This window comes from Zonotrichia leucophrys, chromosome 2, assembly GCF_028769735.1.
Source record: "Zonotrichia leucophrys gambelii isolate GWCS_2022_RI chromosome 2, RI_Zleu_2.0, whole genome shotgun sequence".
NCBI lineage: Eukaryota > Metazoa > Chordata > Aves > Passeriformes > Passerellidae > Zonotrichia > Zonotrichia leucophrys.
In genome coordinates this window covers 17,340,468-17,352,162 of record NC_088171.1, presented here as the reverse complement: position 1 = coordinate 17,352,162, position 11,695 = coordinate 17,340,468, and the positions used below count along the sequence as shown (strand labels likewise).

Sequence of the window (11,695 nt, the reverse complement as noted above, 5' to 3'; positions counted from 1 at the left end):
GTCAACACACCTGCTGTTTTATCTTCAAAAGACACATTTGGGCTGTGGTTGCAGTGGTTTGGTCTTTGATTTGTGAATGTCTTTTGTTCCTTCCTCTGTCCAGAGCACAATTTTGGATTTATTTATGCAGAATAAATACAGCGCAAGTCACCTAATTGATGGGAGACCCTGTGGGCAGTACTGCATCCTCTGGGGTCCTGACTGCAGGAAAGACATGGACCCATTAGAGCAGGTCTGGAGGAGGCCAAAAGGATGATCAGAGAGAGAGAATAATTTTCCTGCAAGGAAAGGCTGAGGGAGTTGGGGTTGTTCAGCCTGGAGAAGAGAAGGCTCCAGGGAGCCCTTGTTGTAGCCTTTCAGTACTAAAAAGGGACAAACATTTTATCAGGGCCTGTTTCATTAGGACAAGCGGTAGTTTTTAAACAAAAAGGCAGTAGATTTGGACTAGATACAAGGAAAACATTTTTTACAATGAGAATGGTAAAACATAGGAACAGGTTGCCCTGAGAGCTGGTAGCTGCTCCTACCCTGAAAACACTGAAGTTAGGTTGGATGGGGCTCTGAGCAGCCTGATCTAGTTGCAGATGTGCCAGCTCATTGCAGTGGGTTTGGACAAGATGACATTTAAAGGTCTCTTAAAACCAAAACTATTCTATGATTCTATGATTTTACCAATAGCTCATAATGTACTTATCAATTTTATACAGCACATCACTACTTTATACTCGATCATGTATGTACAAATATACATATATATAGTTGGTCATTGCACTGTTCCCTCTATCATAAACCATATTCTCCAAATATTTAACTATTTTAAATCTTTTTGAAAAAGAAAGTAAATAATGTCTGCAGTACCTTTATCCTGACAGACTGTGGAATAGAGAACATGACTAATCAAAAGCTTTAATCACAGTGTTTAAAACCCATGTTTTTATTTACATTAAAATGAAAAACAAGGGAGATCTAGTTATCTGCATCTTCTAAAATTAGATCTTCTTAAATAAGCACATACAGTTTAATCACATGCAAGAATTTTAAATGAGCCATCAAAGAGTGTTATGGACTGTTAATATTCATTTTCAGACAGTTTTCAAACACTGGAGAAGTTCCAGAGCACTGAAAGAAAGCAGAGGTTGTGCCGATATTGAAAAGAGATATATAGGTATTATAGTCCTATCAATTTAATATTGACCCCAAGTATATGGCAGAATGACTAACAGGAGATTCCACTAAGAAAAAAATAAAGAACAATTTAATTAAAGCAAATCAATAGGAATGTATGGAGAAGTATAAATATTTTCAGGATAGCTCAATATCCTTTGGTGTGAGAATACAAATTGAATAGATAAATGCATTGTAGAAATGTATTTATATTCTGTAAAATATCTAACTTATTAAAACTTTGAGAAACTACAATTTTAAAATTAAAAATAAATAATTATTTGAATTGAAAATCATTATGGTGCATATTAAATAAAAAAATGCTGATAGACTACAAAAGTGGTCATAAAGGGTATATTGATCTTGACTCCCTATTGGACTTAGTTTATTTTGGTTAACTTATTTTGATTAGCCTCCAAGAAAACAAACAATAAAGTCATTGCTGATAAAAGTCCCACGGAGACAAATAATTAAAAGAACAGACTGGCATGTGAGGACAATCTGATAAGCTAGTTTCACAATCAGCAAAAGTGATTGCAACCCATCTTGTTCCCACCACTCCAAACAGCTTTAAGAGTACACACTTATAACAGGGGCCCTTGACTACAAGTAGGGTAAGGAGATCCTGTGCTTTGAAGTCTTCACCCACCTCTATATCCAAAAGGGCCAGTGAATTCTGGATGTAAGAGTGAGAATATTGAGTTTGGAGGAGGCAATATTTCAGTCTTCTATTGCCTCTGACATTAATACAAGTGCCCAGTAGTAGTATCAATAATTCACAAAAGATGTTAAAGTATTGGAAAGACATAGCAGGGAAAGAATGTATTCACTGGAGTGAAAACATCGTTGAATTCAATTCTAAATAAAAGAAATCCAGGAACTGCTTGATTTCTATTTATACAGGTTTGTAGGATTGTTGGAGAACCCTTCAGGAGGATAGTAGGGAGCTTAGTAATCTAGAAGACATGGCTGCATAAAGATTACAAACTGATATTTTTAGTATTTTGCATAGCATTTTAATATTATGCAGGGTATATTTTACTGCTCTGTTTCTTTTGCATGGCAAAATTTAGTATTAATATTTGATTTCAGGATGTGTTAAAGTAATCCCTATGACACTGAAGACTTGGGCTCTTAACAGGTACATCTTTGGTTGGAGACTTATAATGCCTGCCAAAACTGCCCTCTGCCCTCTGTTAGATAACTCAGTGTGACAGATTCCAATGAATTCAAAGACTTCTGTGGACTCAAAGATAATTTTCATTTTGTGTAGCTAAATTGTCTCTCTTTCTTGGGTTATTTTAAAAAACCAACAGTAATTTACTGGGAAATCTATTCAGCAATTTCTTTGATTTTTTTCTAGTTTTTTGGAAACAAAAACTTACAGCTATCTTTCTCCATTAACCTATCATTTACAGAACTTTGATATTAAGTTTCTTATGCTGAACATATTTTATAGTGATGAGAATACTTTAGTGCAAAGAAAAGTAAAAAAACACTTAAGACACTTGATTTCCTCACTTTTCCCCATCTGAGTGAACTGGACAGGCCTTACCATCCCAAAACTGTGAAGCAAAGACAATACCTTTATTTCAGTTGAGCAGAAATGACCTAACAGTATAAACTGAAATGGCTCCTGAATGTCAAACTTCATTCTCAGTAAAGCTTCCCAGATAAATTTTGTTAGAAATGTCTTGCTGCAAACGTGATCTGAATATGAGAGTGAAAAATCCATGGTTCATAACTGGGACTAGCTGGCACTGATTTCTGTGGAAGTCTGATCTTTACAGTGACTGGTACAGGAAAAAGCTGGGTGCTTCTGGGGCTTGCAATGAAGTGAGGGCTCTGTGCTGAGACACTCAATTAAACTCAAGTCAACTTAAGTCTTAAATCCTTCTGAGAGCTTGTTGGAGGACTGACTCCAGTAATTCACCTATCTGTTGAATTAGGTTGTTGAAAGCCATTGACCAAAACCACAGTGGTATATTTTCTGCTGGATAAATGTCCACAATGATAAACACAGGCCTGAAATACTTTAGATGTTTGCCAGTTATATTCCAGGCTCTGCATACTGATAACTGTGTTCCATGAACAATGTCATTAAAATCATCAAATTTTCACAAAGTCATTTTTCAGACTTGCTAGAAAGAATAATAAAATTATTTTGCTAGAATTTTAAAAGAACATGCATAAAGTAAGGGTGTTTTATTTTCTTCCCCCTTCCAGATACTGAAAAGAAAATATCACAAGAGCTGTCTGGCTATAAATATGCCATTGCATAAGCACATTAATATGATACAGTCACAGTATTTTGTTTGCTATTCCCAAGAGGCAAATTACACAGGGATAGGCTGCTAAAACTTTAGCAGCAGTAGCTGAGAAGACAAGAAGCACAAATGTCAAAACAGGAAAAATATACCAGACACAGTTCTATTTTTCAGAGTCAAATTCTTACTCATTTACATTATGAAAATGTGTAACACCATAAATATTCCCAAATCAATCAAGTAATTCCAAATTTATATCACTGTAAATGACAGCACAATTCGACCTCCAGAAATTCTGTATTTTACTGAAGAGAAAGGATTAAGTATTTATTATAAGCTGTCTTCTGATGTTTATAATAAGATACAGTTTGTCATTGCTGCAGGATGAAACTACATACTTTTCAAAGCTCAGTTTTTGGCTCTGTAAGGGAACGGGATTTTTAGAATGTTCTTTCTAGAATATGCAAAATCTGAACAATTCTCTTATAACTATCTGCTCTCTCTACAAGAATAATACCTTGAGGCAGTAAGGAAAACTGAACTTTATTAAAAATTTCATCAAAGAGATGAATAGTAACCTTGGAGAAAAAAAAAAAAAAGAGGGGCATACGACACAATATGGCACTGCATTATGCTTTAGAACCTACAACAATATAAACCTGTTTTGACTTCATAAGTGCTGTACACTTCAATGCAAAGTCAAATGCTGCTTAATGTCTTTGGAAGTATGATCATATTTTGTTCTTCAAAGAGCATTTTATGAAATGGATCTAAGCATATACTCTTGCTACTCCATCTACTTTTTTGAAATATGTGTGAAGTGGGGGAACATGGAGGAAAACAAAAACACAGGTTGAAATATTGATCACTGAAAAACCTGAGATACCTGAATTGAATAGCTTAAAAAAGACTTGAAATAGGATCTGTTACCTAATCCTTAGGCTGAGAAGCTGCTGTTAATAATAGTTAAAAATAATTCCATTACTTAATCCCCAACTGTGAAATGAATGAGTATTTCTAGTGAAGTTGTTAAGGGGTGTAACTGAACCTCACAAGGAACTTCTATCCCCAAAAGCATTCTTGTTTGTGTCAATCTAGTCCTTTGCCCAAAGGGCTTTTGCTGAGGAACAGGGATTGGCCTACATAAGTGAACAAATTTCAGCTGTTTTTGCCATATTCATGGTAAGCAAATAATTCTCTTTCTCTGGATCTGTTGATTTTGACACAACATCCTTAATGATTTCATTAAAAATTCCCTAAGTAAATGTTATTTGAAATATTAGCCTTTCTACTGTAAACAGTGTAGAAAGTTTCTCCTCACAAAAACCTCTTTCCTTCTTAGATGACATCTTTCCATTCTTCATCAGCATGTAGATTTGACTGAGAAATTGTAATGCTAATTTCGTTCTTCATAATTATGACTATTAGGTTTTAAATAATTCATTTTTCCTCCCTGCTGGATTACATACTTCAAAAAGTAAGCCTTGCTAAAATTACATGCTCTTGGATCTGGGAGCTTACAGAACTTGCTCATAATGCATATGAGACTATGGTCCACATTCTTGAGAACCATTTTTAAAGTATTCTGTAAAATACACTGCTGTGATTCAGACCCTTGAGGGAGCAATAGGCATAATTGGTTCCAGTTTCAGCTTTTCACTTGCATAATTTAACTGACTCCTTTGTCCCTCAAGTAAAATGAAGGTGCTCTTCAAGCTGGGCTGGAGTATAGCTCAGCACTGGAAGCAACTGCTAGAAAACTAATGCAGTAGTATACAAATGAAAATGATACAAAGGGACAGTGGCAGCTCAGAAATGGCACAAAATGAGGATTGTAAGGTAGGTCCACACATCAGACTTTGATATACTATCCTGTGGCATAGCAGCATTGAACTCAATAACCCTCCCTAATGTACCTATGAAGGATATGTCCCAGGTTACATTCAATATCATGCTAGTCTGCCTTTTATTCAGAGATCCTCTAAATGTATTCCTGCAGCAGCTACAACAGCATGCTTCCGTACAAGATTTTATGTGTCTCAACACTGCCAGGAATGCCTCATATTAGTGACTCACAGGCTCTCTGTAAGTAATTTGTGAAAGACCAAGTAAGAGGAGCGTGAGGACTGCAAATCACTCAGACATGTCAAGTGTCACACACTGCACTCGCTGCCAAGTCACACTGGTAGCAGAGCCAGCCATGGTCTGTCCTCTCTCACATCTCAACTGATGGGCATCATTGGTTTCTCCTTCTGTCACTGTTCCCAAAGTTTGGCTTCTCATACACTGAATCATAAAAAAATAAGAGCAAGTCATACTTATGATTACTTTGGAAACTGCTGTTGTTGAACAATAGAAACACAGCCCAGTTTAACACATATATATATAATAATTAGATTTTGAAAGCATGAAATATAATTGTGTTCCCTAAAGAATGGAGCCTAGGTCCTCCTTGAGATAAAGCTGCAGATCCATTCCTGGCTGTCTGTGAGAGATGAGAGGGTCTCCTTAATTACCTGTACATTTAATTATTGTTAACTCTTCATAGTTAATTTCATAGAAGTCACAGCACCAAGGATGCAAAATACATAAAGACATCTATTAACAATGCTAATTAGTATTAAATATGAACACTAAAATTAACGAGTCATTTGTGATATGTTCTCACAAAATGTTCGTCAGTGCTCAAAATTTGCCTCTCATTTACTATTTCATGCTTGTGTCAGAGCATGATGATACTGATTATTTTGGGCTACTTCAATTGCCTCATTCTGGATCTGCAGATCTTACACCCTCACACATCTTCAGTTCAAAGAGGGCAGCTTCTGTTTCTGCACACAGACATTAAATAGGTTGTCATTTGCATCTCTTCTAAAGCCTACTTCCAGTGAAAGTCTGGGAACATTCATTATAAAAATGCAGACTGCGTTTCTCTTAAATCAATTAAAAGGCAAACATCATTATAGATTGTCTGGGATAAACAGAATTTACACATCAGCTGGCTTCACAAAAGGCTCCTAATTTTGTTATTACTTTTGAAATTAACTCCTTGCATGCTCAAAGAATACAGAGACCCATTTATCTTCAAAAAGCACTTCTCTTTGATCTGAGCTTCTGTCATTCCTACCTTCATGGATAAAAAACATGATAGATCTTAGTATGAAGCTCACAAGTACTTTAGAAATCTAGCACTCAAAATGAAAAATGCAGAGAAATTATTCTGTAACATTCAGGAGTGGAGCAGTGCTCTAAACACGGGTTCATCATTTCCCCAGTGTGGGGAATCCTATCTGAACACCTCTGGAATTGTCAGCTTCTCTCCAGCAAAGCTCTCCCCAGGCCAGCTGGCTGCTGACCTTGTAGAATGCACTAGCTCAGCAGAGCTGGGGCTGATCTGCTCTAATTCCCTCTCTCTGGAGCTTTTCTTTCCCACCAGAGGGCATACACTGTGAGCACACAACTGCCTTCAGAGGAATTTAAAATATATATTGTGTACTAGATAAATGAACTGACTGAAATGCCAAGTTTTTGGACTCAATTCCATTCAATGGGGCTGTTAATTCATCCTGTTGCTCACTGGGTAAATTATTCCATTTGCTACAAAAGCAGTTGGTTTAGCATACTTTTGTTTGACTTTGCAGAGTGCTGGATGCACAGCGCTTTTGAATAAGGACATTCATTTATAAGCTACCGAGCTAACTGTGCTGTTATTCACCCACATCTCTGGATACCATGGAAATAGCTGCTCCCTGGGTTCTAGGCATGCCTAAAATTTTAATGGAAATAGGAGTCATTCAAACTATTTCAAAAAATGTGTCTACAGTGGTAATTTAGGTGAATTGTGTGTGACTAGGTGCAGGTATGAGGATGGCTGTGAGGAGGGGAGGCAGCAGCACAGCAGGCTGCCAGGTGGTAAGTGTCCTGTAGATAACTGAGGTCCATAAAACGGGTGGAATATGGCAATGGCACGTTTTCAAATTTCCCCGTATTGCAGCAATACAAGCAGAGGGGAGAGAGGGGAGGAAGAGGAAGGAGAGACAAAGAAACTACGTTTCCCGTCGTGCCCCCGCGGCCTCGGGGCGGTGCGGGAGGAGGGAAGGGCAGGGAGCCGCTGTGGGAGACGTAACATGGGCGCCTGAGGCCGGGGCGGAGGTCGGGCTGGGCTGGGCTGAGCGCGGGGCCGGGCGGGGGTGAGGGGCGAGGCAGGTCCGAGGTGCTGGGCGGGCTGTCCCGGCCCCGCCGGAGGGGAGGGCGCGGGGGCGGGGGCCGAGGCCGAGGCCGGTGGAGCTGGGACTGGGGCTGGGTACGGCCCGGCTCCTCCCGGCACCGCTCCCGTGCAGGCGGCTGCGGCGGGGGCGCTGAGCTGAGCCGAGCCTGCCCCGCCGGACGCGGTCCGGCAGCCGAGCAGGAGGCGCTGAGGGGCCGGGGCCATGGCCGAGACCGGCTCTCTGCACGCCACCAGGTTCGAGGCGGCCGTGAAGGTGATCCAGAGCCTGCCCAAAAATGGTGAGTGCGGCGGGAGGGTCCGGCGGCAGCGGCGCCATCGGTACCGGGCGGCTCCGGGAGCGGGCAGGGCCCGTCGGGCCGCGGGGGCTCGGGGCAGCGGGGCCGCCCCAGCAGCCCTGGAGAACCGCTGCCAAGCTCGGCATTAGTGCTGCTCCCCGCCTGTCGGGGAGCCCCGGGCTCGGGGGCCTTCTGAGCCCTGCCAGGAGCTCCTCAGCCGGGCGCCTGGACCAGGGGATCAGGCAGCTCCCCGCGATCTCAGCCTCCCTGAAACCCTAAAGTTGCTTTAACAAAGCTGTTACCGTGAGTTCCCTCTGCTGAAAGAGTTAACAAAATGGAAAAGGAAAAAAAAACCTTATCTTTTTGATAAGAGCTATGATAATTTTAAAAAAACATTTATTTCATACACCATTAATTCTGGTGTAATGTAAAATCGGATGTTTTTGAGGTAAATGTCACTGTAAGCTTCTAATGTTTAGAATCCAACCTCAAGCTACTTGATTTAGTGGATTGGTTATGAATCTTCCCTGCTAGCTGTTAAGAGTTTTATATTTACATTTTTTACCTCTACAAAAATGTGTTCCACAAAGGAAGAAGAGGAAACCAAATCGGGAGGTACGGTGAAACTTTTACTGAAAGTTGTCAAATACCTGAGGTAAACAAAAACACTGCAGAAGGCCGTGGTTTGGGTTGTGTTTATTTGGATTTTTTGTTTGTTTTTTAGCTTCTGGAGGCTCGCAATAAGTTACCATTTGTTAACAGTAAAGTGACTTGCACGATACTTTGTTTACTTAGAGCCAAACCTGTCCCTTTAAACTGAGTGAAAGGACATCGGCTTGATGTTACTTATTACCTTTTTTTATTCTAATTGTGGAGTTTGACCTTAGCAGTAGGAAAGGTTATAGTCCTTTAAACTCCATCTGAAACTTGCTGTTTGTATAGTAAATATTTTCAGTGGTGCTGGTTCTCAGATAAATGATGTGAAGATGTTCTCTGTTGACTTATACTGTACTGCTGTAACAGGCTGCAGGCTGTTTTGTCACAGAACCATTAGGCTTGTAAAATACTCACTAATATTCTTGATGACAATTTAATTGTATTTTAAAATGTTTTCACTAGGTTCATTCCAGCCAACGAATGAAATGATGCTCAAGTTCTATAGCTTTTATAAGCAAGCAACCCAAGGACCCTGTAACATTCCTCGACCTGGATTTTGGGATCCAATTGGTAGATACAAATGGTAACTTTTCATGAGTTGTTGTTTTGGGGATTTTTTTTTTGTAATGTTCAGAGTGGAGATGTTTAGAAGAGTAGCACTTGGAGAAAGAAGCTCTCTAAACGCTTTCTTTTTTAAATAAAAAGAACATTTATAACCTTTGATGCTTGAATTAGTTTTCTGTTTTATTCTGACTTTCTAACTCAGATAATTGATCACTTCTCAGAGTTGCAGGTGGAAACGTTCCCTTGGATTATGCAGGTGGGCAGGTTTTTCTTGGGCAACCACCATCATGGTACCTCTGCAGTGTTTATCCCATGTTTTACAATGAAGTCTTAGGTGCTCTGAAGAATAAGTGATGTGGAGGAGTGTCTGGAGCTCTTCCTTGAGTTTTCTTGTGTGATGTGAGCCTGAAGTAAATAAATGCTCACTGGCAACCACTAATACAGCTTTGGGCTCTTGATGGGGAGGTTGGCTTTATGTCTTTCTGGTTTGTCTGCTCAGTGGCAGGTCTTCCCACTATCTGTGTTTGCCTTGGCCTGGGAAGAATTCTTATTCACCAAATTGCTAAGTTCTCTTTGAGAAGCCAATATGAAGGTTTTGCTTGTAATATTTTAATGATAATTTGTCCTAAAAAACAAATATTATCGTTGTCTTTGTGGTTGTGGTATTCTAGGGAATCTGTGAAAACATTATTCCTAGGACTTTTTTTTTTCCTCCTCCCTTCTTCCTCATCTTCCCCAAGGCAGAGTGCAGGGGATAGACTAGGGCTGGGAGCTTTCATCCACCTGGCTGGTTGTAGCTGGAATGTCAGCCACCAACCTTGGTGGTTTTCTATGAGTGGGACAAGTACTCTGAAATGTCAAATAATGTGTGAGACTGAGGAACTGTTTTATTGCAGTCTGTGGTCTGAGAGATGCCTTGTGCAATACTGGTAAATTTGGATAGAGTTTGCTGTCTTGCAGAGTTGGAGAGGGGAAGATTTTATTTAGGTCATAAGTAGCTGCTGTGGTAACTATTTGCCTTCTAGGTTGATGTGTCTTTCCCCAGCTGCTAAACTCAAAAAGGACAGATTTTCCTTGTAGCTTATTCTACCTCAGTGACAGCTGTTTGTAAGTGCTGGCTGAGGTATCTGGGTCTGTTTGTTTTATACAGCACAGGATCTTAAACTCAGCTTAGTCAGAAGGGTAATATGTGTGTCTTTTATCTGGGCTTATTTTCAACTTACTGGGTACATAATCACAGATAGTCAGTGAGGAACTCTTCAGTCCCCAGTCTGTTCAGTTCATTGCTTCTTCTTCCACTGTGTGATTATCTCAGCAAATTATATATTTGTACTTAAAAATTAATGTGAATCATTCTTGCGTTTTACTTGTATCAGAGTAACTTTGGACATTACATAACTGACCTACTTAAGGCCAAGTTGAAAAAAATCCAGTTTGCCCTGAAGATACTGAAGGTGTATGTGACTTTCTTTCCTAGGGATGCATGGAGTGCCTTGGGAAACATGTCCAAAGAAGAAGCCATGATAGCTTATGTTGATGAAATGAAAAAGGTATGTTTACTAAGGAAGAGATTTTTCTAGAAAAAAATGTTCCAGAAATAGAGGAATGTGAGGGGAGTCTTGCTGACTGCTGCTGCCAAAGCTCCAAATGAGTTATCCCCTATGTGAACTGTTACATTTCAGTACTATGCTGTTTGGCCTGTGGGGAAAAGAAAATGACAAAGTTCCTTGAAAACACAGAATTTGTGTTGTTTTCAGAGAAACATGAGAGCTCTAGCTGATACAAAGCTTAAATGACAAAGCTAAAGAAAGTGAAATACTGAAGTAATGGTAAAGGGGGCATTAAGGAAAAAAAACTGTACTGCACAATGCCTCAGTTCTTAGAGCTGAGAGAGGTAAGTGATCCTTATTCTGGAAAAGAGACTAAAACAACTTTCCAGAAGAAGTTTAGGAGAAAAGGTCTCACTCTTATGACTGAAGACATGAATATAATCCAATATGTAAACCTAATAATTTTCTATTTTTCAGGAAGAATTCAGCAACCTGAATTTTCTGTACTTGTTACAAAAACATTCCATGAATGTTATAGTTGCAGTGAAGCTATTAGCATTGAGTAATGTGCTCTGTTTTCAAATAGATGTAACTTGTAAGCAGTCACAGTTATCATATTAAGCAGGAATTGCAGCATTAACTAAAGTAAACAGAGTTAAAAGTTTCATGGCGTTTCTTAACTAACCCTTTTCACTGCAGTCTTTTCTCTGAAACTTTTAGAGATTACTTTTCCAGTTTAAAGATTATTTGCTGTCAGTCTGAACAAAACCATAGTTGTAATCTATTATTATAATGAGGTTTGAGTCAAAGGGAAAATGTTCTACTCCAAATACACTTGCTTTTTCCTGAGGCCACTATCTTGGCATCAAACTCTGTATCTATTTAATGGGTGATACAACAAAAATTTTTACTAGGCAAGGAGCTGGAGTCTGATTTATGTTCTTTTTCCTGTCTATAGTTCTGGTAATTTAGTTCCTGCTGCTATTACTG

General features: G+C 39.4%; 1 protein-coding gene across 4 annotated transcripts in view; it reads left to right on the top strand.

Annotated features, from left to right (window-relative positions):
• Window positions 1-7,524: 7,524 nt before the first annotated feature.
• The window catches only part of ACBD5 (acyl-CoA binding domain containing 5), a 30,437-nt gene continuing 26,266 nt past the window's right edge, over window positions 7,525-11,695 (top strand). For all 4 annotated transcript variants that reach the window (XM_064704063.1, XM_064704062.1, XM_064704061.1 and 1 more), the window contains exons 1-3: window positions 7,525-7,937; window positions 9,054-9,174; window positions 10,633-10,705. In XM_064704063.1, coding sequence (XP_064560133.1) covers window positions 7,862-7,937; window positions 9,054-9,174; window positions 10,633-10,705 — 270 coding nt within the window. In that variant the 5' untranslated portion in view covers window positions 7,525-7,861. The remainder of the gene's footprint in view (window positions 7,938-9,053; window positions 9,175-10,632; window positions 10,706-11,695) is intronic.